We start from the raw sequence: 26,904 nt of genomic DNA, 5'->3' as shown, positions 1-26,904 counted from the left end.
ACTTCCATACATGCATTGATAGATAGAAACTCTGCAGTGGACATATAAAGACAGCTTGAAATTTATATGGAATTTCAATCAACAGAATATGCTATCCATTTTTCTAGTTATAAGTATCACCTTTTAAATTAAACATTTTTTTAAGAAGAATTAAGCACACTTACATTGTTGGGCGACTATTATCACCACCATCCATCTTCAGAACTGTTTTTATCATCCCAAATTGAAACTCTGTACTCATTAAACAGTAAATCCTCCTCCTTCCTCCCCATGTCTGTGTAGTTTTTTTGTAGTACAATGGTAAATTGAGACTGTCATTGATGTGTTTCTTTTTTTTTCTTTTTGAGATGGAGTCTTGCTCTATTGCCCAGCCTGGAGTACAGTGGTATGATCTTGGCTCGCTGCAACCTCTGCCTCCTGGGTTCAAGCAATTCTCCTGCCTCAGCCTCCCAAGTAGCTGGGACTACAGGTGCCCACCACCATGCCTGGCTAATTTTTATATTTTTTTAGTAGAGACAGGGTTTCACCATGTTGGCCTGGCTGGTCTTGAACTCCTGACCTTGTGATCTGCCCACCTCGGCCTCCCAAATTGTTGGGATTACAGGCGTGAGCCACCGTGTCCAGCCGTCATTGTTGTGTTTCAATGTGGGGATTCTTTTATGTTTTCAGGTTGAAGAAGCTGGTTTAATCAACCATCCTCCTTGGAAACTGAAGGTCATCCAGCTATTCGAAACGCAGAGGGTGCGGCATGGGATGATGACTCTGGGGCCCAGTGGGGCTGGGAAGACCACCTGCATCCACACCTTGATGAGAGCCATGACAGGTACGGGGCAGCCAAGGTCAATGCCTGGGGTGGCCCATTTAAATAGTGGTGACCCATTTGAATGCCCAAGAGGGATACGCAGGCAGATACAATCATATATTTTTATAGGAGGAAATACTGCTTTTTTAATTATTGGGAACATTTTAGAGATAACATATTACATTAATGAACCAGAGAGAAAAAAAAAAACATTTTTAGGTGACTTTATGCACTGCACTGTATGTTTTACATATGTTATGTAATTTGATTTTCACAATGATCTTTAGAGGTGGTTATTATTATCCTCAGTTTGTATAAAAATCAAGGCTTAAATTCAAAAACGCCCAAGGTCATAAAGATGGTAAGTGATGGGACTCAGAGTTAAGGTCAGGGCGTGCTTAAAAAAAGCCGTTTTCCCGACATACCATGCCATTTCCCAGTAAATACAAAATACAACACACTGTCTCCCAATAAATAGAAAATAATTCCAGACCCAACTCTTATGTTCTTATGTTCTATATGCCGAAGTCATCCCAATCCCAATCATAAATTACCTTCCTATTTGGAATCAGATTTGTTTTAGTGAAGTTAAATAAATGCATTTCATTTCCAGATGTCCCTAAGCCTTACATCTAAAGTCATCTAAGGATAATGGACATTACCACATTCATGATTATTCTTGTATTCTCTGGTTCTGATCAGACATCGATGACTCCCTTTCTAAAAATATTGGCATCCCATAGACATTCCAAAATGTCACAGAGTCTTGGTGGTTGGAATGCAAAATATATAGCAGTGCATAGGTGGTGGGCTGCTGCCTGGGTGGGCTTTCAGGCAGTTCCTGGAACCTCAGTGCACTGCTACTGATGCAACACTGGTACATTGTTGGTGGTTGCTGAGGATTGCCAGTATTTACTGTGGGACCCTGCAGGTGTGGGATTTGGTCTTTGTTTCCTCAGTTATTGGAGGAAGTGAATTCTGTCTATCAAGACTCTACCAGGCAGTCCTCAGACTGAGATACAGTGTGTTCTCAGCTAACGCCTACCTCTACCAAAATGGAGTGCTCCAACCTGCAGGACTTACCACGTGGTTTTTCATGTATGCTGTTAAGATTCTGTTTTGGGATTTTTATGTTTTTTAAATGATTGTGTTCTTCCTCTCAAATTTTTCTCAATAATATTTTTGTTGCAGTGACAAAGCTGCCTTCTGTTAACAATGAACTTTAAATGCACATGGTACAATGACTCAAACAAAATGAGTACTAAATATTAAACAATATAGATACATTATGTATGGTATGTCTAAATTATGTAATCTGTATGGCATCACTGATTCTGGAGAAGCTCCTTGCAAAGATGAATTAATCAGACTATTTGCTGTTTATGAACTTGGTTTTGGTTTTAGTAGTAGAGGAAACATTCATTTTACTTAAAGAACGCACTGTTTCTCACTGAAAATGTTAATAATCCAAAAGATTGAGAAGATAGTTGAACTTCTACTGAAGAAGTGGAAGGCTGACGCATATTATTTGTTCCCTGATTTAGCATATATTTCATCAAGTGTCTTTAATATTTCATACTTTGAAGATCTGTCGGCTTCTGCGTTAGAAGCAGGACATAGACATAGACAGAGATAATTATAACTCAACAGGGAATTGCTATAAGGAAGGTTGGGACAAGTATCCTGTGAGTAGAGGCCAAGGAGATCAGAAAATCCTCTAAGGAATTATAGAAAGGCATTCAGACCAGGTGCTACTTCATCCGAGGCTTGAGGGTCGAGTACCAGGTTGGTAAAAAATGTTTTCAGCAGAAAAAAGAGCCTGTGTCAGTAGGAGGGATTGGAGAGAACATGATATACCCAAGGAAGTGCTTTGGCACTTCCGCCATGCCCGGCTAATTTTTGTATTTTCAGTAGAGACGGGGTTTCACCATGTTGGCCGGGCTGGTCTCGAACTCCTGACCTCATGATCTGCCTGCCTCGGCCCCCCAAAGTGCTGGGATTACAGGCATGAGCCACTGCGTCCAGCCCATTTTTATAATTTTATACTTTAAACCTTATTATTCACTCTTCTGCTCATTAACCACAGTGCCTTATGCACAGAATCCAAGCCCATTGAAGAGTCGGCTTAGGGTTTGAAAGATTTGAATAAATTTCTTGGTCACAAAAGAAAGTCCTTGATTCATACAAAGTTCGTTTAGCTTATCGTTTTCAAGGTGAGCAAGAAAACATATCACAAATCAAAGCTGATAATGGAGCGAATGAGGCATCTTCTAGGTGATATTTCAGGCACAAGATTTAATCTAGTGTAGCTTAAACCAAAGATTTTTTTGAGCCATGAAATTTAGAGAGCTTCCAGATTATATTAGTACCTTCATAAATTCCAGCATGGTATCTTTTTTCACCCCTAAACAATATGCAATTTTCTCTACAGAAGATAAAAAAGTGCTTTAGTCAATAAAGTATAATGAAGCTAATTATGGTAACTTAGAATGCAGTAAGACATATTTTCAATGTAGTTCTGCAGTTTTCATATTTTGAGCACCTGCTGACAGTACACCACAAATTAGTGCAATGTTGCTTAATGATGGTTCACTTCCCATCTGAGATGTCTAAAATTTGGATTTACTTGGTATAGATTGTGGAAAACCACATCGGGAAATGAGGATGAATCCCAAAGCGATTACTGCCCCACAGATGTTTGGTCGGCTGGACGTTGCCACAAATGACTGGACTGATGGGATATTTTCTACACTTTGGAGGAAAACATTAAGAGCGAAGAAAGGTAGAAGATAAATTACAAGGATTATTTTTGATATATACTTCTAGATAAAGTCATTGGAGGCTATACAGAATTAGTAGAACTGTATTTGCCGTATAATATCTTAGCCAAGACTAATAAGTCATAAATCAGTATGATATTTGTGAATGTTGAAATAATGAAATTATTGATTACAGTATTTAAAATGCTCCCTTTTATGAAATAATATTTTCTTAAAAAATATGTCTGTATCCCTGTGATATCTTAGAATAAAATAGATGGAAAAAGCTGTTATGGAAAATTAATAGTATTGAATAAAGTGATTTTACTATAACTATTTTCACTGAATATTTTACCAATGTTGCTTTCATTTAAGTACAGCCTATTTTTAAAGAATTGATTTCTCTATAAAATCACAGAGAAAATGGGTTATTTGGGAGAGAAAATTGTATATAGCAAAAATGAAGTCTACATTGAACTAGTAAGTTATTCTGTGTAGATGGACATTGGTGTTCGGTTGTTTAAACAAACTCATTAAGGGCTAGCGGTTCAGTCTGAATAGTCCCTCACTTATGGAATTTGTAAATTGAACCCAATGTTCTCAGAATATAAACTCGGAGGGAAGAGGTGATATCAGCTTTCTTCTCATTTGATTTCCTCGCTCCTGAGTGAGTAGGCAAAGGCACAGTGAATACAATTGCAGAGAGAAAGAAGCAGGAGGAGGGGGAGATATTTGGGCTTCCTGGGTTTACCCTTTGGACAACAGTGTCCTTCTGAAAAATGTTTAAATTAGTACCATTGAAGTTCTCATTTAAGGAATCTAGCTGATAACGCTAATATTAATTGTCGAAAGAGAAATGAAAATGCTTCATTTAAAAAAGTGCTTGTATTAGAAATTGTTTTTGTTCTACTGGAAAGAAATCAAATTTTATTTCTGATTTGTTCCAGTAATCCATTGTAAACACAGACCCAGTGACCAAATGTGACTTAAAAGAACAAGAGCTCAGAGAGTTTTTTTCCCCCCTTCTTTCCACATGAAAAAAAAGGCAACATATGCTTTTTCTTTCAAAGTGACTCTGGTGATTAGATCACCATTTTACTTGAATTGCTAGTTGAATGAACTTGATTAGGATTTTCAAAGCATTTTATTTGAAATAGACTATCCCACAGTTGTTGCATAGCAAAGAAAATTTGGAACCACAAGATAGGTCGTGGTGTTGGTGAGTAAGAGAAGGTAGTAGTTGAGAAATTAAGAGGAATGCTGCTATTAAATCAAATACCTAAATTTACAATGACATTCTTGTTGAGCATTCTGCTGATGTTTGTCATTTTCTCTACCTCCAAGTATCTCCTCGTGTGACTGCTGTCAGGTTTTGTGCCCAGTGCTCCTCTGAAATTGCTGTATCAAGGACACCCCTGACTTCCAGCTTGTCAAATACAAATTGCCAGTTCTCAGTCTGGTACTGCCCTCAGGAGCATTCAGCACAGTTGATCGCCCGCCTTCTTGAAACCCTTCCTTCCCTGGGCTGCAGGGATTCCTCATCCTGCTAGCTCTTTTTCCACTTCTGCTTCCTTGAGAAGTCTGGAAGAAAGGGGAGCAAACACAGGAGACCATGCCAGAAGCCTAAGGGTTCCAGAGCCTCTGTCTTCAGCCCTCTTCTCTCTCCACACTTATCTAGAAGAAACTTACCCAGTCCCACAGCTTTAAATCCCATCTCTAAACTGGTGACTTTCACATTTTGATCTCCAGCCCTGACCTCTCTGCTGAATTCCCAACTCAACAACTCTACGAGGATCTCTATTGGATGCCTTAGACTTAGGTGCAAACCAGAATGAGTTCCATAGCTCCGTCTTTCCCACTGCCCTCGTACACCTCTCCCCTTCTTCCTCTTTTTGCCATTCAGGTTCAGCTTCTTACTGTTCCTGGAACGTGATCACCTTAGTTTGGGATGCTAGAGACTGGGTGGCTTATAAACAATAGACATTCACTTCTCATAGTTCCAGAGGCTGGAAGTCTGAGATCAGGGAGCCAGCATGGTCGGGTTCTGGGGAGGGCTTTCTTCATGGTTGCAGTCTGCTGATTTCTTGCTGTACCCCATGTTGCAGAAGGGCAAGGGAGTTCTCTGAGGTCTCTTTATAAGGACACTAATCTCGTTCACGAGGATGTTTTAGGGGAGCATAAACATTCAGTCCATTATATTACACTATGCCTGTACCTGCTTCAGGGGCTTAGCACTTTCTGTTCTTGCTGTCTGGAATATTCTACCTCTAGACCTTTACATCACTTCATTCTCTTCCTGGAATATCTTATCGACCACCTTATCTAAAACATGCCCCATGCCCTCATTCTACTTAATTTTTTGTATGTTAAACTTTTATTTGTTTGCTTGTCATCTCTACTCCTTAGAATGTAAGCTCTGCAAAAGCAGGACATTGTCTCATTTACCACAATATCCTCAGCCCCTAGAACAGTGACATATGCAAGATGCTCAATGAATATTTGTCCAATAAACAAACTACTTTTTGATTTAATTATGGGCCTTGACTGCTACATAAAGATCTTTGAAGATCCTTTGTAATAAAACAAGGTAATCATTTGGAGCAAAACTGTATTTAATGATTAATGAAAATTACATCGAATATAGTACTTCTTCAAGCTATTTTAAACTTATGTGTACCTGCACTGCATGTGTGTATGTTTTTTTTTTCTCCCTTTGGTGGGATATTCTAGGGGAACATATCTGGATAATTCTTGATGGTCCAGTAGATGCCATCTGGATTGAAAATCTGAATTCTGTTTTGGATGATAACAAAACTCTAACCCTTGCCAATGGTGATCGGATTCCCATGGCTCCAAACTGCAAGATCGTTTTTGAGCCTCATAACATTGACAATGCTTCTCCTGCCACCGTCTCAAGAAATGGAATGGTTTTCATGAGCTCTTCTATCCTTGACTGGAGTCCTATTCTTGAGGTACAGTTGAATCCTTCTTTTGTATAATTAAAAAGGAAAACAGATCATTTAGCATTCTTCTAGTGTGTGTGCCAATTTTTCTGCAGATGGCAGTGTAATTGCATTTTTATGCTAATGCTTATGGAAGATACCTTGAATGCACTGGGACATTCAAACCCTGATTGCTCCTAACATGTTTCTTCATTACTCTTCTAATCACTTTTGAACTGGGATTTCCAACCTCTGGGTTGTAGAGTAATTGCCAGGCCTGTATGAACCAACCAGTCTTGCCAAACTGTGTCTGAGGACTGAATAAGTAAAATTTAATTTGATCACTTTGGGGATTCATGATATTTTTGAAAGGTACACATTCACATAAAGTTTAGGAGGACCATCTTAGAACATTAACTTGGAATCAGTTCATTAAAATTGCATATAAGGAATTTTTATGAGATTCATTAGTTATAACGTTAGTTCCAAATTTGAACTTGGCAATAATATTTCAGATAACATCTCATCAATTCATAATCAAGCATATTATTTTATAACCAGCAATATATCCTAGATTATATTGATCAGAATTATATTATAAATAAATGCCTTGCATACTTAGATATTTTGCTATATAAGTATTATAATGTAAGGCAGAATGTTTATTAGATAAGCCACATGAAAAATCTTGTTTTACATAGTTGGTTATATTGATTATTTTCATCACTCAAGTTTTTTGAAGATGATTTTGATTGAAAACACTTCAATTCCTAATTTAAATAAAGTAGATGTTTGTTTTACATTATATCATTACATTTTAAAACTTTTATTTCTATTTGGTTATATCCTAACTTTTTACTAATGTCTTTCCAGAATTTACTCAACTCTGTTGCAAAAGGCTTTAGATTTGGTATGAAGATGTGAAGAAGGAGGGAATCATATAGCAAAATGATGTTGACATATAGTTGAATGTGTCACTAAAAATAGTTGTAAAGTTTTCAGATTTCACAGTTAAATTATCCATCCATTAAAGAGAATAAAAGCAGAGGGTTACAACCCTGTCTTTGCGAAAGTAATCACTAATGACAATTCTTTAAAGGACAGATGATTGGGTTACACTTCAATCTTACCAAATTAGAATTTCTGGGAGGCAACTCAGCCTTTTTTTTTTTTCTTTTAAGTGCTGCAACATTTTTTTTTCACGTACCAGGCTTGGAAACCACAGGTACAGCAAAGTACAAGTGAAAATGTATATATGTGATTTTTCCAAAATACTTCAATTTTGAAAAGGTTTTTGAAAAATACTTTTATACAACTAGCTGAGGAATACTAGCTAATGCATGAGTTTGCTATTTATAAAATAAGCTTTTGCTATAGTCTGTCCATATTGAGACTGAATAAGACCTTTACGTTAATGCTATACCCACCTCATAATATCCTATGTGTTTTAAATAATGCATTTTCTTTTTTGGAAATTGTTAGGAAGAGCAAGACTCATGAAGAATCAGATTGGAAATGTTTAGAACAGGAAAGCCAACTCTGAGAGTTATTAGAGGGCAGAGCAATTGAAAAGTTGTGTTGTCGGCAATCTGTCAGCTTCAGGGAGCCAAGCTGGTTACCTGCCCTAGTGAATGTCATCTTTCGGTTCCATCAACTCAAAAGTGCTGTGTTATGTTTTTGTCGAGGTAGAATCATGGTAAATTCATGAACTAATGAATAATTCAGAATCAACATTTTATTGCTTCTGTTCAGTCTCTAATTGTTTCTTGGAATATTGAGGTGAAGAATGAGCTGATCTCTTGACCTTAAGAGAACTTGCCTCATCTTAAGGAAATGCTGTGTGTTAAGTGGTATTTTGTTATGAATGAGGTGCAGTTTCTTAATATTAGGTTTCTCAAATGACTAAATTCTCCATTTTCATGAATATCCTTGATATTTTTCTACATTGTTTATTAATTCAATTAGAAGAAATAAAAAGAAACAACTAATTGTAGTTAAATCTTTGTTTTCCATTAAAAAAATCTGGGGGCCAGGCACAGTGGCTCATGCCTGTAATCCCAGCACTTTGAGAGGCCAAGGCAGGCAGATTGCTTGAGGCAAGGAGTTTGAGACTAGCCTGGGCAATATGGCAAAACCCTGTCTCAACAAAAATTACAAAAATTAGCTGGGTGTAGTGGCATGCACCTGTAGTCCCAGCTGCTTGGGGGGCTGAGGCCAGAGGATCATCTGAGTCTGGGCGGCGGAGGTTGTAGTGAGCCGAGATCATGCCACTGTATTCCAGCCTGAGTGACAGAGTAAGATCCTGTCTCAAAAAAAGAAAAAAAATCTGGGTATGGATTTCCTTTGTTCATCTTTTATTCTTTACTTTTCCCCCCTGAGTTATTTCCATAGATGTGCCTTCTCATTTTCTCCCAGCATATTTTAATCAAGAGTTGAAGACTATTTCTCCACCTATGAGCAAATGGATAGTGTAGTAGCTGAACATGTGGGCCCAGGCTTTCTGGGTCTGAATTCTGCCCTTGCCACCTGCTTGCAGTGGGCCCCTGACAGGCTACCTCTACTTCTTGGGCCTCTGTTTCCTCATGTGTAAAAGGAGGATAATAACAGTTCTTACCTTGTAGGGTTGTTTTGAGGATTAAATGAATTAATACGTGGAAGAGTTTGTAACAAACCCTGGAAGATTGTGTGTGGTATAATCATTAGATACTATCATTATTAACAGATACTTTTAAAATTTTTGTCCCCAAATGACCATTTTCCTAGTGTGCTAATAAGTTTCATGAATACACTTATCTGTGAACTGACAGGGTTTTCTTAAGAAACGCTCGCCTCAAGAAGCAGAAATTCTTCGTCAGCTGTACACCGAGTCTTTCCCGGACTTGTATCGCTTCTGTATCCAGAACTTAGAATACAAGATGGAGGTGCTGGAGGCCTTTGTCATCACGCAGAGCATTAACATGCTCCAAGGACTGATTCCTCTGAAGGTAAATTGCTCAACTTTCTAGAGAAAATCTCTCTGATCAACTTAGCCATGCTGCACAGAGAGTACTACATTTTCTCTCTTATTAATGTAGCCATGCTGTACAGAGAGTACTATATTTGAAATTAGATTTGGTTAGAGCTGTTGGGGAGGGGGAATATTTCAAACATGGATCCCACATATATATTTATTTTTTCATATCCCTTTAACAAAAAATACAGCTAACCATGGATTTGGAATTTAGTTGCAGGTTAACACAGTCATGCAACAGGTATCCCAAAATTATTACTGTGTGTGTGTTTTAATTTTTAATTTTTGTGGGTACATAGTAGGTATATATATTTATGGGGTACATGAGATATTTTGATACTGGTATGCTACGTGTAATAACCACATCAAGGGGAATGGGGTATCGATCACCTCATTCTTCATTTCTTTGTGTTATGAACATTACAATTGTACTCCCTCGGTTACTCTAAAATGCACAACAAATTATGGCTGAGTGCAATCACTGTGTATTTTTGTACCCATTAATCATCCCCATTTCCTCCCCCCTCCCCACTCCCCTTCTTAGTCTCTGGTAACCATCCTTCTACTCTATCTCCATGACTTCAATTGTTTTAATTTTTAGCTCCCACAAATGCGTGAGAATATACCCAGTTTGTCTTTCTGCGTCTGGCTTATTTCACTGAACATAATAACCTCCAGTTCCATTCATGTTGTTCAAATGACAGGCTCTCAGTCTTTTTTATGGCCGAATAGTACTCCCTTGTGTGTATGTAGCACTTTTCTTTATCCATTCATCTGTTGATGGACACCTAGGTTGTCTCCAAGTCTTGTGTGTGGTGAACAGTGCTGCGATAAACCCTGTGTTTTTGTGTTTTTTTTTTTTTTTTTTTTTGAGACAGAGTCTCGCTCTGTCGCCCAGGCTGGAGTGCAGTGGCACGATCTCGGCTCACTGCAAGCTGCGCCTCCCGGGTTCACGCCATTCTCCTGCCTCAGCCTCCCGAGTAGGTGGGACTACAGGCGCCTGCCACCACGCCCGGCTAATTTTTTTTTTTTCTCTTTTTTAGTAGAGACGGGGTTTCACCGTGTTAGCCAGGATGTTCTCGATCTCCTGACCTTGTGATCCGCCTGCCTCGGCCTCCCAAAGTGCTGGGATTACATGCGTGAGCCACCGCGCCCGGCCAACCCTGTTATTTTTAAAGGCAGCTTGGTATTCCCAGAGATCAATTCTTCATTCGTTCTCCAGTTTTATTCATCCTTTCCCTTGTTGTTGGAGGAAAACTAGTGTCTTGTTTCCGTTTACTGTTTTCATTAAAACCCTGGAGCAACGTTTGGGTTTGAGAATTAAGTAATTAAAATAAAGTGTCTTTCCTTCTCAGGAGCAAGGTGGGGAGGTGAGCCGGGCGCACCTGGGGCGGCTGTTCGTGTTCGCGCTGCTGTGGAGCGCGGGGGCGGCGCTGGAGCTGGACGGCCGGCGCCGCCTGGAGCTCTGGCTGCGCAATCGGCCCGCGGGGACGCTGGAGCTGCCGCCGCCAGCGAGCCCCGGGGACACCGCCTTTGACTACTATGTGGCGCCCGACGGTGAGGACACCTGCCCTTCCAGACGGAACCCATGGGGGTCGTTCTTCCCTACATGGCCAATATTTACACAATATATAATATGTTTTCTAAATGAGATTTATAATTATTGGCTGTAAGATACGAAAATGTTAGTGTGTAAAGAAAGCGAACAGTGGTTTCTTTTTAAAAAATCTACTTTGTATTTCAAATGCGCATTTTCCTTTTGTTAAATATATTGTGCACTAAACTTTCAATGAATTAAGAAACATTTGAAAAACCAAATCAGATCAATTTCTGTCACTCATTCAATATAATCAGCAATTTATATAAAAGTCACAAAGTTTAAAGTATATCTTTGCCAAATACGTGTGTATCTATAGCTGTATCTCTTTATCTCTGTATGTATATATACTTTAAGGTTATTGGTGTGTGTATAAATATATAAAGTACATTTATACAAAAAATGAAGTACATATATGTGGGTATATAATAATATATTATTTAATATACATATGCATCAGCCTAGGATCTTTTGCCTAATGGAAAGTGTGTGAGATTAGACATTCGAAAGTGATTAATGATTTTAGATACACACTACTCTCACTGTGTTCTGTATTTTTATACATACTTCATGCTATTGAAAACTAATATATATTTTTAAAAAATTCCAAAATGCTTCCTAGTATTTCCTGGTTATACCTTGAAATTGTTCCTTGGGACATTTTGGCTCAGCTAACACATCCTTGTGTACTTAGATCTCTAATTTTAATGATCTTTATTTTATGGGGAGAATTTGGAAGGTGACCTCATAAGATTTCAAGGGTGTCTGCTCATTACAGTTTGGAGTTGAATTATTACTATGGAGATGGAAATGTCCTCTGTTCACCTCAGGTACATGGATGCACTGGAACACGCATACCCAGGAATACCTGTATCCGTCTGATACCACCCCAGAGTATGGCTCTATTCTGGTGCCAAATGTTGACAATGTGAGGACTGACTTTCTAATTCAAACCATTGCTAAACAGGGCAAGGTATGACTTTTAATTTTTATTAACAGTAGCATATTTTAAAGGAAGACACGAAGCATCCTGCATTTATTTATTTATTTATTTATTTATTGAGACAGAGTCTCACTCTGTCGCCCAGGCTGGAGTGCAGTGGCGTGATCTCGGCTCACTGCAAGCTCTGCCTCCGGGGTTCACGCCATTCTTCTGCCTCAGCCTCCCGAGTAGCTGGGACTACAGGCACCCGCCACCACGCCCGGCTAATTTTTTGTATTTCTTAGTAGAGACGGGGTTTCACCATGTTAGCCAGATGGTCTCGAACTCCTGATCTCTCGATCTGTCTGCCTCAGCCTCCCAAAGTGCTGGGATTACAGGTGTGAGCCACCGCTCCCAGGTGACATGAAGCATCCTGCATTTATTATAAAATGTTTTATGTTGCAGTTTAGAATACATGAAAATATTACCTAACCTACCATTCCTTTATTATTCTCCACTAAAATATGAGTTGGATAGTTCTAATTCATAAGTAAGTAATTATTTCTTATGTATGAGTTGACAGAAAGTAAATTTTGACTTGCTTTTCCCCAGAGGATTCCTTCTGCTTTGATCACTGGGCTAGTTTGCTAGGGCTGCTGTAACCAAATACCACAGCCTAGGTGACCTAAACAATAGCAGTTTCTTTTCTCTCGTTCTGGAGGCTGAAAGTCCAGGATGAAGGTGTTGGCAGGCTTGGGTTCTTCAGAGGCCCCTCTCTTTGGCTGGCGGATGGCTGCCTTCTCACTGTGTCTTCCCTTGGTGTTTCTTTGTGTATACAAATTTCCTCTTCTCTTTTTTTTTTGAGATGGAGTCTCTGTCACCCAGGCTACAGTGCAATGGTGTAATCTCAACTCACTGCTACCTCTGCCTCTCGGGTTCAAGCGATTCTCCTGCCTCAGCCTCCCGAGTAGCTGGGATGACAGGTGCACACCACCACACCTGGCTAATTTTTGTATTTTTAGTACAGACGGGGTTTCACCATGTTGGCCAGGCTGGTCTCGAACTCCTGACCTCAAGTGATCCACCTGCCTCAGCTTCCCAACGTGCTGGGATTACAGGTGTGAGCCACCACGCCTGGCCACAAATTTCCTCTTTTATAAGGACACCAGTTAGAGTGGACTAGGTCTCATCCAACGGCTTTATTTTACCTTAGTCACCTCTTTAAAGACTATCTCCAAACAGAATCACATTTTAAGGTACTAGGGGTTGAGGATTCAGCATATGAATTTTGGGGGGACAAATTCAGCCCATCACACTCATTTATTTCATTTCTTGTTTTTATTTTTTTCAATTCCCTCTATTTCAGGCTGTGCTATTAATTGGTGAACAAGGAACAGCCAAAACAGTCATAATTAAAGGATTTATGTCAAAATATGATCCTGAATGTCACATGATCAAGAGTCTGAATTTTTCTTCTGCAACCACCCCACTGATGTTCCAGGTACTGGCTCTTTGGTATGGCTCAGCAAGCCCAAGTTTGTGATAAACTTTGGAGGCTCAAATCTCTACTATTCTGCTTCAGTTGAATCTCATCTGAATTTTCATAGCCATGATAAATTACCCACGTACGTCTTCCATTCTTTCAATTATTCAACTGCAATAGTTTCCCTAGTTAGATTATAACATCTTAAATTATGGAAACATTAAAAGCTTATATAAGGTGCTATAGGCCTCAATGCAGTTTAAAATATCTATGTAGAAAATATTGTGAACATGCAAAATCCAAAACTGAAAGAAAATCATTTATTCCCCATCTAAACCTACTTCCTCTCCCGAGAGTCTGCTTGCTTAAAGGTGTTCCTAATACTTTTTTAGGCTAGGCACTTTGAAATCATCTTTAATGCGTCCCTCTTGCTCAGGTCTCAAAGGCTGTTACAGTACCAGAAGAAATGCATTTCACATCTATTTCTTTACCTTCATGCTCCTTGTTGAGACCTCTAGGTAATCCACTTCTGCATGATTGCATACCAGGGTATTGGCATGGAAGAATCCCCAGCTATGATAGCTATGATTGGTTCAAGTTGAATTCTCTTTCAGTCTAGCTTTTATACCTGCCAATCCCTATTTCCTAAAATGCTACTTTAATCTTGTTGTTCCCTGACTTAACATTCCACCCTGGCTCCCATGTTCAATTGCAACAAGGTGTAAAATCTTAGACCCTTAGATATGAAATATTTTACTCTATGTATCACAGAAGTGTGAGAAAAAAAACCCCTCAAGTTTGCATTGTTTATTTTTTTTTTTTCCAATGAAACCACCAGGAATGACCTAGATTTGCAGTGGCTTAAATAGTTCTTTTTCTCCTGGCCCTAAATTGTATAAGACCTTATTGAAACTGAGGAGGAAATCCTAAATGTCAGTACATGCTTCAGTGATTTGCAAAGCATCTCTCGTATTTTTATTAGAACATTAGTATATCACCAGAAGATACATGTCATAAATTGCAAATGGAAGGGAAATTTTTAGGGGAACACAAATCCAAAGAACTTTGCTTTTAATGAACTTTGTTGTTCTTTAGCTGTTGGAATGAAAATATCAGAGCAATGAAACTTGTTGAAGGCATGGTTAAATCACGACTTTTTATCACTTAATTTAATTGGTGACAGCGGTGTGCCAATACACTAAGGTCATTGATTAAACTTCTAAATAAGACTGTCAACTTCATTCTACTCTTCTGGAGGAGAAGGGATTTCCAGTATGGGCTATCCTTCTATCAAATAAATACCATTCATATAGTGTCTGGGTGGGCAGATCTGGATGGATGGTCAACCCCAAATTGCAGTGACTCAGCAGTGGCATTCTCGTGTTTGGGGAAGGACACATTAAATTACCCTAGGCTGGCAAGATGCTAACATTATATGTGTTCCTTTAATACCACTTTACAATTAAAGAGCTTTTGTTAGTTTTACCTTAGGAGGACATTCTCTTTAAAGGTTATAATTATAACATTATTTGAGGGGAAAGGTTTTAAAAAAATCAGATAGAGTGTGATATTTTTTTCATTATGTGGGGTGATTTTCTAATGATCCACACTTCATGAGACTGTATTAACTCTTTAGGCCTATAATGTAATTCTGACAGTCACTACGGCAGAGCTAATGCAAACTTCAGAAGTTAAGGGCCGAGTCCCCACAAGACTGCCCTCACTCAGACACCAGCCACAAGCTCAGGGGTTCTCAAGAGACCCATACCTCTGACCAAGTGGCTGCAAATTAGGCCATTCCCTCAGCCCTCTCAGTTTCCATAATTCACTAGAGTGACTTACAGAACTCAGAGAAGTGCTATGCTTATTGTTATAGCTTTCTTACAAAGATACAAGTAAGTGTCAGTCAAAAGAAAAGATACAGAGGGCAAGGTTTGGGAGGATCTCAAATGCAAACCTTCCCTGTCCACAGGATGTGCTACCTTCCAGGCATATCATGTATGTCACCAACCTGGACACTCACCTGAGCCTTTTTGTCCTGGGTTTTTATTGGGGTTTCATTACATAGGCATACTTGATTACATCATTGGACATAGGACGGGACTCAGATCTTTTTATTTTTTTTTAAATGGAGCCTCCCTCTGTCACCAGGCTGGAGTGCAGTGGCGTGATCTCGGTTCACTGCAACCTCCACCTCCTGGGTTCAAGCCATTCTCCTGCCCCAGCCTCCTGAGTAGCTGGGACTATAGGCATGGGCCACCACACCCCACTAATTTTTGTGTTTTTAGTAGAGATGGGGTTTCACCGTGATGGCCAGGATGGTCTTGATCTTTTGACCTCATGATCTGCCCGCCTGGGCCTCTCAGAGTGCTGGGATTACAGGTGTGAGCCACTGTGCCCAGCCAAGGTTTTTGAGACTGAACTCAAATCTCCATCAGCTCCCCTCCCAGGTCAACTGATATCATGTGACTTAAAACTTCAACCTTCTGGGCCGGGCGCGGTGGCTCACGCTTGTAATCCCAGCACTTTGGGAGGCCGAGGCGGGCGGATCATGAGGTCAGGAGATCGAGACCACAGTGAAACCCCGTCTCTACTAAAAATACAAAAAAATTAGCTGGGCGTGGTGGCGGGCACCTGTAGTCCCAGCTACTCGGGAGGCTGAGGCAGGAGAATGGTGTGAACCCGGGAGGCGGAGCTTGCAGTGAGCCGAGATTGCACCACTATACTCCAGCCTGGGTGACGGAGCGAGACTCTGTCTCAAAAAAAAAAAAAAAAAAAAAAACTTCAACCTTCTTATCACACGGTTGGTGATGAGTAGTTGGCATGAGTGGTATGAGGGGCCCATGTGAATAACAGGAGTCCTTTCTATCACTCAGGAAATTTCCAGGGTTTAAAGTCTCCCTCCCAGGAGCCAGGAACAAAGGCCAGCCCAATCTTTTATTATACAACAAGGCCTTGTCACTGCATTTTTGTTGCCAACTCTGTGTCATTTATCTCTGCCAGGTATTAAAGATCTGTGGTTTCTGTCTCTTTAACATGAAATATTTACTCATTTCCTGGAAAAAGCCATATGTTATCTAGAAAACCTGTTGTTTGATGTACAAATTCATAAACCATATAATAAATTTCTGGAAGTGGTTCCATATTCAAATATAATAAATAGAAGCAGAATGAAGTATTCTTTAGACTCCCATTATCTGATACACACGGCTTTAGCCAGATTCCCCACTGTTCTTCAGTGTTAAGGTGGAGTTAACACGTCACTATTTCTTTTTTCTGTTGAGAAGCATCACAGGATCATCCACTCTGTTTAGTGCCAGAGACTGTTCTGACTGTGGAGCATCAGGGCTCTCTATTAAGTGAGACTCATTAGTTTTAGAAAGCTTTCAATTAGCCGAACTGTTGTAATTAACTTTCTCACTGTAATTTTCAGTCATTCATGCTAAACAGGGCTGATGGAGCAGAGCATTTGTCTCTGTTTCTCCCACGTATCTGGATCCCAACCAAACTGAAATTGTAGATGAGAAAATAGATACTGTCCATTTCTCAGCTGTTACCATGATGGCACACTGTCCAATGAAGGGCACATGTCTGTTACTTGACAGGTTGTTTTCATCATGCTGTAACTTTCAGGTCTTTCATCAGTAGAGGGGACTGTCACTTTTTGACAATCCAAGTTACTTTCATTGTTTCAGATTAATAATTAATAGCATCCTTCGCCACTATCAAAAGTTTGGACAAAAATTATACAGTCACTCCATTTTTTGGCTAAGGGAATTTAGTCAGTTTTTAAAGAAAAGTTCCTCATTTTTCCCCCCGAACTGTTTTAATTTTTTTTATTTTTGAAAGTAATTCATACATAGAAGTAGAAATTTAAGCAATACAAAAAGGTGAAAAGAAGAAAGCAAAAATTACTTAAGATAATTTCTGAAAAGATTTCTAAAAATAATTATAAAGTGTTTTGAATACAGCCACCATCTTGCAAATGGTTGCATAGCAATAGGTTTTATTTTTTAAAAAATAAGACTCCTAGAGACTGGAAGGAAATTCCACAGTTTTTTTTTTTTTGGACCCAGAACCACTTTTCCAAATGATATCTTGTGCAGTAGATTAATCTATAAAATAAGTAACCATGGGTTTGCTTTGGTGGAATTGGAGCTGGGGTCCTGAAGCCCATTCCAGCCTCATCTTTTCTTCCTGCAAGGGATCCTGGTGTTTGCAGAAAATCCTTTTAGCTCCTCAGAGCACAGTTTGAAGACTAGTTTCCTAAGAGATAGTATGTGAAAGTATATTTGTATCATAAAGCTCTCTTAAAATGTCAGGTTTTACAGTTAAGACTGATGTACTCGGGTGGAAGGAGCTTCAAGCATTGTCTGAATTCACTTAGTTGGTGGCAGAACCTAAGCTGGAAACAGCTGGAAACCAGGGTCCATGTGCTCTGCTGTGCCGTGCACCCACATGCTTCCTTCCAATGGCCTTTCATTATCTATATTAATATCTAAAGGGCTGGTTTATCACTTAGTGCTCTTGTTTTATTTTTAGCTTCCAGTTATGCATTATCGTATTTTCATGTGATTTTTAACATATTTTACTTTTTACGATGTACTATTGAGCATTTTAAACTTTCCTAATATAAGACTAATTTCGTTTGGTTTTAGTGAATTACAATAAAATGGGAAGATGCTATTAGGCAGTAGATTTCTTAATAAAGAGCATAGCTCTCCATTTTTATGTTTTAGCTAATAGCACATATATGAAAACCTAAAATTAAGTATATTTTATATTTCTGTTTAATTGTATGTAACATGCATGAAAAATGATTTAGGTGCTAGCATATAGAGCTACACATAGAAATAATAAAATAGCTTTACATCTTATACTACATTAAGCTCATGAATTGCTTTCATATATATTATATCATTATTGCATAATACTCTGTAGCAAGCTCATGAATTGCTTTCATATATATCATTAATGCATAATGCATATATGCATATTCATGTGCATATTTATGTATGTACATATGATTTACATATCTATACACACTGTCATTTCTGGGCTATTATACCCAGAAATATTAAGTGGCTTACATGAAATCATAGAGTTGATAAATGTGAGAAGCAGTAGTTTAGTTCGTTTTTCCTGACTTTCATCCTAGTCAGAGCTGTTGTGTAAGGCCTTGCAGGTTGTGCAGATTTTGCACTGTGTCTCATTCACAAAGATGATTGTGTGAATGTTGTACCTAAGAACTAGGCAATGCACCGTCACCTCAGCTGCACATGATCCTTCCAATACCCTTTCTGATGTCGTGTTCCTCCCTTTGTCTTGTTGGGGAAACAGACATGTACCTAACCAAGTGTAGCTGACGAGATAAGTGCTACTTGTGGTGTCATCTCAATGCTGTACTGTGGAGTCCAGAGGAGGAGCCAATTAGTTTCCATAGGGATTACAGAAATCAGCATAATGAAAGAGTTGATCATTCATTGGGGGAATTTAATATTTATATTAATTTCTAGGAATTATAAAAGCTGAGTTGTCTATTAAGAAATTATTTCAGTAATTGAATTGTTCCTAGGTTTAGGGCTTCTAGCTCAGAAAAGAGCCAGAGGGGAGCTCCATTCCTCAGCCTACCTGGTTTTCTGACCATCTGGTTTTCATGTCTTAAAATGCTGCTGTCACAGCTTGGGTTAATGATATCCTGTGTGTGTGGACAGACAATGAGATTGGAATCTTGTTTAGGTTTTATAAATTGCATAAGATGCTGTCATGCTGACTATGATTCTCCAATTTCAGAGTAGAGTGATTGTCTATTCTCAAAGAACAGTATATATCCTGAGTGCAAGTCCTTGCTAGAGACGTAATTTTTTTTTAAAATCGGTAACTGGATTGAAAGAAGTGACATTTTTAGAAGATCATTCGTCTAAATCAATATTTCACAAAGTGAATTTGGCTAATGATAATCCTGAGGGATTTTTTTCTTGGCTTAGAAATGGCTACTCTAGAAATATATAAATGAGGGTCCCTTCATGAATACTGTAAGCCAGCATATAAGGTGAACATCACTTCACAGTCTATGTAGTTTTTTTTAACTGTATGTAAATGAACTAAGACCCTGAGGGTCCGGAACAAAGACAGTGAGAAGGACTGCCTGGAAGTGAGATTGGAGGAGTAAGTAGTGGGTACCATAGAGTTCCCTGTAAGTCACTGATGAGGAACCCCCTGGAGTCCTGAGGAGGATTGTATTGCCCTTTAGAAAGCTCATTCTGGCTGTAGAGTGGAGAACAAGATGCAAGAGACATGAGTGCTCTCAGAGAGACCTGAGAGGAGACAGTTGCAGTCGTTTCTCAGGAGGCAGGTTGGGCTGGACCAACATGGTAAAAGTGAGAAAGGAAACAGAACAAGGATGCATTCAACCTTGGCTAGGAAGTGGAACTGCCAGAACTTGTGATTGGTTGAGTAGAGGTTTATGTTAGTCTGTTCTTGCACTACTATAAAGAATGACCTGAGACTGGGTAATTTATAAAGAAAAGAGGTTTAATTGGCTCACGATTCCACAGACTATACAGGAAACATGGCTGGGGAGGCCTCAGGAAACTTTCAGTTATGTTGGAAGGGGAAGTAGACACTTCTCACATGGCAGGAGCAGGAGCGAGAGAGTGAAGGTGGAGGTGCTACACACTTTTAAGCAACCAGATCTCATGAGAACTCACTCATGAGACAGCACTGGAGGATGGTGCTAAACCATTAGAAACCACCTCCATGATCCAGTCACCTCCCACCAGGCCCCACCTCCAACATTGGGGATGACAATTCCACATGAGATTTGGGTGGGGACACAGAGCCAAACCATATCAAGGTTGTTGGAGGAGAGGCATAGGAGACAGTGAGAAAAGTCAAAGATGACTCCAGGTTTCTTGTATTTATTTATCTATGTAAAAAGATATTTACCAATAAACACATAGTACCAGATACCCTTCTAGACACTGAGGATGAAATAATGAGTAAAGTAAGTAAGACAAGGTGCCTTCCCTTCCTACCTTCTAGTGGAGGAGACAGGCAATAATCTAATAAGCGAACATATCTACTTGGTTTTATTAACTGGACCCCAGTTCATAACAGCAAAACAGTGGATGAGGTGGGAACACCAATCAAAGAGATCGGGAGGAATGTGGGTGGCAGAATACTACACAGATGATCCGTGATTCTTTAGACTGATTTCTTTGGGGGAGACAAAAAAATTCTAGGTAAAATTCCACATCATGCAATATAGCCATTGTGTATGAGTCATAAAGACGTTTCCAGGATTGACTGCAGTCAGGCCAGGCAATTTAAGGGGTCATGACATTAATCCCTGTGAGAAAGAAAGACATAATGGAATGGGGGCCTGCTGTTGTTTAGGTAGGAAGAGATACTTTAGAAAGTGGTGTTGAAATTATAATAGAAAAACTCAGTGTTGTTAGATGTGGAAATGTTTGGATGGGGCAATAGGTAGTTGGTGCCACTTTCTGAGTTGAGCACCCCAAAGGGATGCAGACTTTGTGCTGAGTAAGGAAGAGGAGTTTATGTTTTTTTTTGTTTTTTTTTTGAGACGGAGTCTCGCTCTGTCACCCAGGCTGGAGTGCAGTGGCGCAGTCTCGGCTCACTGCAAGCTCTGCCTCCCGGGTTCACGCCATTCTCCTGCCTCAGCCTCTCCGAGTAGCTGGGACTACAGGCGCCCGCCACCACGCCCGGCTAATTTTTTGTATTTTTTTAGTAGAGACGCGGTTTCACCGTGGTCTCGATCTCCTGACCTCGTGATCCGCCCACCTCGGCCTCCCAAAATGCTGGGATTACAAGCGTGAGCCACCGTGCCCGGCCGGAGTTTATGTTTGAATATGCTTTTTTTTGTGATGTTATGGAACATCCAGCGTGGACAGCTGTTTTTTCCAACAGCCTCAAATGGACAGCTGTCCAAAGGAACAGAGCACGCAGTACAGGTGGAGCATGCCTAATCTGAAAATCTGAAATTCAGGTTGCTCCAAAATCCAAAACTTTTTGAGCACTGGCAAGCTCAAAAAATTTCACACCTGACCTCAAGTGACAGGTTGTAGTCAAAATGCAGGTGCACAACACACAGTTTATTCAGCGTCCCCAAGGAGAAAAAGACCCTCCCAGCACCCTCCAGCTTTCATATCTTTTCAGCACACTACCAGATTCCCTCATGCAAGCATGTCCAATGTATATTGTTCAATGTACACGAATGTTGTTTCATGCACAAAATTGTATAAATATGAAATATTTAATTTTAAATATTTTAAAATAAAATGTAAGTAAACAAATAAATACACATTTTAATAAATACACACATACATACATAGCATATAAAATTACTTCCTGGCTATATATACAAATGGCTTTTATGTTTAGATTTGGGTACCATCCCCAAGATATCTCATTTTGTATTTGCAAATATTCCCAAATCTGAAAACGTTCAATATACAAAACACTTCTGGTTCCAAGCATTTCAGAGGAGGCATAACCAACCTGCATTGTGTTTCAGGCCTTCAGGAGGTCTTACCAAACTTCAACACTCAGGTAACTATTGAATCTGCAACAATTCTGAAAATGGAAAGAAATCTCAACTTCTAGGTTCTCAAGTTGCTGAATTTTTCTCCCTATTTTGTTGTGCTTTTGTCAATTTAACTCTTTTATGACATGTATAGCTTAGTGGTGATAGTAATGATTTCCTATCATTTCAAAAAAAAATTAGGGTTACAGTGGAGGGGAAGAAAGTATAGGTATGTGGCTATTACTCTGTATTACTCTGACTATCCCACCTAGTACATTTAGCTCTTGATAAAGTTTCCCAATACAGAAAATCTTGATGTGCCAAAAAGTGTTCTCATTAATAGACATGAGAATGTCTGAAAGTCCTAGTTGACCATAAGGAGGTGCATTTAAATTCATTGAAAAGAAGAGCAAATTTAGCCTAGTACATTAAACAATTTTGCATTTATGTGGGGGGGTATGAAATTCTTTTTGCCATTGTACAATTTCATGGGAGATTTGTTTTGTAATTGAATGAGTTGTAATATATTTGTATCTCATTCTATTTAAAAATAGTGAAAAATTTTCACATTCCTTGCTATTATTCATTAAAATGATGAGGCCAGGCATGGTGGCTCATGCCTGTAATCCCAGCACATTGGGAGGCTGAGGCAGGTGGATCACCTGAGGTCAGGAGTTTGAGACTAGCCTGGTCAACATGGTGAAACCCCATCTCTACTAAAAATACAAAAATCAGCTGGGTGTGGTGGTGCATGCCTGTAGTCCCAGCTATTGGGAGGCTGAGGCAGGAGAATCGCTTGAACCCGGGAGGCAGAGGCTGCAGTGAGCCAACACTGCACTCCAGCCTGGGCGACAGAGCAAGACACTGTCTCAAAAAAATAAAATAAATAAATAAAATAAAATAAATAAAATCGTGATGAAAATGTACAATGTGCAATTACTATGAAAATTCTCAAGGACAGTTGTATAGAGCCTTGCTTTCTTTTGTCTTATATTTTGTCTCATTTGGTGGTTATATCTTGTTTATAAAAGTCAGTTTTAACTGGTTTGTTTTTTGTCATGAAGTAAAACATTTTTTGGATAAGAGAAGGAGAATTTATTTTATCTTAACTTACCTCCACTTTCTCCTGTATTTATACAACATCTTTAACATGACTTAAAAATCATGCATTAGTAGATTCCTACAGTGATAGAAATGAAATGAGCTTTTGAGTTTGAAGCCTCTAGAGTCTGAGAACTTCAAAGCTCTTTCTGTTTGCTTTGCAGTGCTAGACTCTGGTTACTCATGCATACATTTTGAAAGACAATCGATTCCCAAGCCACATTGCACTACCATGAACATGAGAACACCGGTCAAGAGCCTGGAGTCCTCTCCTCACATCCTCTTCCTACCCCTTCCAGTGCCCTTTCTTTCAGTTATTTATTTATTTATTTTATTATACTTTAAGTTGTTCCAGGATACATGTGCACAACGTGCAGGTTTGATACATAGGTATACATGTGCCATGTTGGTTTGCTGCACCCATCAACTCATCATTCACATTAGGTATTTCTCCTAGTGCTGTCCCTCCCCCAGCTCCCCACCCCCAGACAGGCCCTGGTGTGTGATGGTCCCCCCCGCCATGTGCAAGTGATCTCATTGTTCAAGTCCCACCTATGAGTGAGAACATGCAGTGTTTGGTTTTCTGTCCTTGTGATAGTTTGCTGAGAATGATGGTTTCCAGCTTCATCCATGTCCCTGCAAAGAACATTAACTCATCCTTTTTTATGGCTGCATAGTATTCCATGGTGTATATGTGCCACATTTTCTTAATCCAGTCTATCATTGACAGACATTTGGGTTGGTTCCAAGTCTTTGCTATTGTGAATAGTGCTGCAGTAAACATATGTGTGCGTGTGTCTTTATAGTAGCATGATTTATAATCTTTTTGGTATATACCCAGTAATGGGATTGCTGGGTCAAATGGTAATTCTAGTTCTAGGTCCTTGAGGAATCGCCACACTGTCTTCCACAATGGTTGAACTAATTTACACTCTCACCAACAGTGTAAAAACATTCCTGTTTCTCCACATCCTCTCCAGCATCTGTTGTTTCCTGACTTTTTAATGATTGCCATTCTGACTGGCATGAGATGGTATCTCATTGTGGTTTTGATTTGCATTTCTCTGATGACCAGTGATGATGAGCATTTTTTCATGTGTCTGTTGGCTGCATAGATGTCTTCTTTTGAGAAGTGTGTATCCATATCCTTTGCCCACTTTTTGATGGGGTTGTTTTTTTTTCTTGTAAATTTGTTTGAGTTCTGTGTAGATTCTGGATATTAGCCCTTTGTCAGATGGGTAGATTGCAAAAATTTTCTCCCATTCTGTAGGTTGCCTGTTCACTCTGACAGTAGTTTCTTTTGCTGTGCAGAAGCTCGTTAGTTCAATTAGATCCCATTTGTGTATTTTGCTTTTGTTGCCGTTGCTTTTGGTGTTTTAGTCATGAAGTCCTTGCCCATGCCTATGTCCTGAATGGTATTGCCTAAGTTTTCCTCCAGGGTTTTTATGGTTTTAGGTCTACCATTTAAGTCTTTAATCCATCTTGAATTAATTTTTGTATAAGGTGTAAGGAAGGGACCCAGTTTCAGCTTTCTACATATGGCTAGCCAGTTTTCCCAGCACCATTTATTAAATAGGGAATCCTTTCCTCATTACTTGTTTTCGTCAGCTTTATCAAAGATCAGATGGTTGTAGATGTGTGGTGTTATTTCTGAGGCCTCTGTTCTGTTCCATTGATCTATATCTCTGTTTTGGTACCAGTGTCATGCTGTTTTGGTTACTGTAGCCTTGTAGTATAGTTTGAAGTCAGATAGCATGATGCCTTCAGCTTTGTTCTTTTGGCTTAGGATTTTCTTGTCAATGTGGGTTCTTTTTTGGTTCCATATGAAATTTAAAGTAGTTTTTTCCGATTCTGTAAAGAAAGTCATTGGTAGCTTGATGGGGATGGCATTGAATCTATAAATTACTTTGGGCATTATGGCCATTTTCATGCTATTGATTCCTTCTATCCATGAGCATGGAATATTCTTCCTTTTTTTATGTCCTCTTTTATTTCGTTGAGCAGTGGTTTGTAGTTCTCCTTGAAGAGGTCCTTCGCCACCCTTGTAAGTTGGATTCCTAGGTATTTTATTCTCTTTGTAGCCATTGTGAATGGGAGTTCACTCATGATTTGGCTGTCTATTTGTCTGTTAATGGTGTATAGGAATGCTTGTGATTTTTGCACGTTGATTTTGTATCCGGAGACTTTGCTGAAGTTGCTTATCTAAGGAGATTTTGGGCTGAGACGATGGGGTTTTCTAAATATACAATCCTGTCATCTGCAAACAGGGACAATCTGACTTCCTCATTTCCTAATTGAATACCCTTTATTTCTTTCTCTTTCCTGATTGCCCTGGCCAGAACTTCCAACACTATGTTGAATAGGAGTGGTGAGAGAGGGCATCCCTGTCTTGTGTCAGTTTTCAAAGGGAATGCTTCCAGTTTTTCCCCATTCAGTATGATATTGGCTGTGGGTTTATCATACATAGCTCTTATTATTTTGAGATATGTTCCATCAATACCTAGTTTATTGAGAGTTTTTAGCGTGAAAGGCTATTGAATTTTGTCGAAGGCCTTTTCTGCATCTATTGAGATAATCATGTGGTTTTTGTGGTTGGTTCTGTTTATGGGATGGATTACATTTATTGATTTGCATATGTTGAACCAGCCTTGCATCCCAGGGATGAAGCTGACTTGATCGTGTTGGATAAGCTTTTTGATGTGCTGCTAAATTCAGTTTGCCAGTATTTTATTGAGGATTTTCACATTGATGTTCATCAGGGATATTAGTCTAAAACTCTCTTTTTTTGTTGTGTCTCTGCCAGGCTTTGGTATCAGGATGATGCTGGCTCATAAAATGAGTTAGGGAGGATTCCCTCTTTTTCTATGGATTGGAATAGTTTCAGAAAGAATGGTACCAGCTCCTCTTTGTACCTCTGGTAGAATTCGGCTGTGAATCCATCTGGTCCTGGACTATTTTTTTGGTTGGTAGGCTATTAATTATTGCCTCAATTTCAGAGCCTGTTATTGGTCTATTCAGAGATTCAACTTCTTCCTGGTTTAGTCTTGGGAGTGTGTATGTGTCTAGGAATTTATCTATTTCTTCTAGATTTTCTAGTTTATTTGTGTAGAGGTGTTCATAGTATTCTCTGATGGTAGTTTGTATTTCTGTGGGATCGGTGGTGATATCCCCTTTATCATTTTTTATTGCATCAATTTGATTCTTCTCTCTTTTCTTCTTTATTAGTCTTGCTAGCCATCTATCAATTTTGTTGATCTTTTCAAAAAACCAGCTTCTAGATTCATTGATTTTTGAAGGGTTTTTTGTGTGTCTGTTTCCTTCAGTTCTGCTCTGATCTTAGTTATTTCTTGCCTTCTGCTAGCTTTTGAATTTGTTTGCTCTTGCTTCTGTAGTTCTTTTAGTTGTGATGTTAGGCTGTCGATTTTAGATCTTTCCAGCTTTCTCTTGTGGGCATTTGGTGCTATAAATGTCCCTCTACACACTACTTTAAATGTGTCCCAGTTCTTTCAGTTTTAATATCTTTTTGTGTACTGCAACGAAGGCTTTTTTTTTTTTAGATGGAGTCTTGCTCTGTCACCCAGGCTGGAGTGCAGTGGCGTTATCTGCCATCACGCCCGGATAATTTTTTTTGTATTTTTAGTAGAGACAGGGTTTCACCGTGTTAGCCAGGATGGTCTCGATCCCCTGACCTCGTGATCCGCCCGTCTCGGCCTCCCAAAGTGCTGGGATTACAGGCGTCA

The 26,904-nt window shown here is 39.3% G+C and overlaps 1 protein-coding gene across 1 annotated transcript in view; it reads left to right on the top strand.

The window, feature by feature from the left end:
- The window catches only part of DNAH5 (dynein axonemal heavy chain 5), a 234,597-nt gene that overhangs the window by 102,172 nt on the left and 105,521 nt on the right, over positions 1 to 26,904 (top strand). Inside the window, exons 41-47 of the mRNA XM_030815104.1 lie at positions 670 to 823; positions 3,438 to 3,584; positions 6,292 to 6,533; positions 9,311 to 9,487; positions 10,869 to 11,070; positions 11,941 to 12,083; positions 13,399 to 13,533. Coding sequence (XP_030670964.1) covers positions 670 to 823; positions 3,438 to 3,584; positions 6,292 to 6,533; positions 9,311 to 9,487; positions 10,869 to 11,070; positions 11,941 to 12,083; positions 13,399 to 13,533 — 1,200 coding nt within the window. The remainder of the gene's footprint in view (positions 1 to 669; positions 824 to 3,437; positions 3,585 to 6,291; positions 6,534 to 9,310; positions 9,488 to 10,868; positions 11,071 to 11,940; positions 12,084 to 13,398; positions 13,534 to 26,904) is intronic.

The sequence above is a fragment of the Nomascus leucogenys genome, chromosome 6 (genome assembly GCF_006542625.1).
Source record: "Nomascus leucogenys isolate Asia chromosome 6, Asia_NLE_v1, whole genome shotgun sequence".
In the NCBI taxonomy this organism is placed as follows: Eukaryota; Metazoa; Chordata; class Mammalia; order Primates; family Hylobatidae; genus Nomascus; species Nomascus leucogenys.
This window is presented reverse-complemented; position numbering and strand designations above follow the sequence as displayed.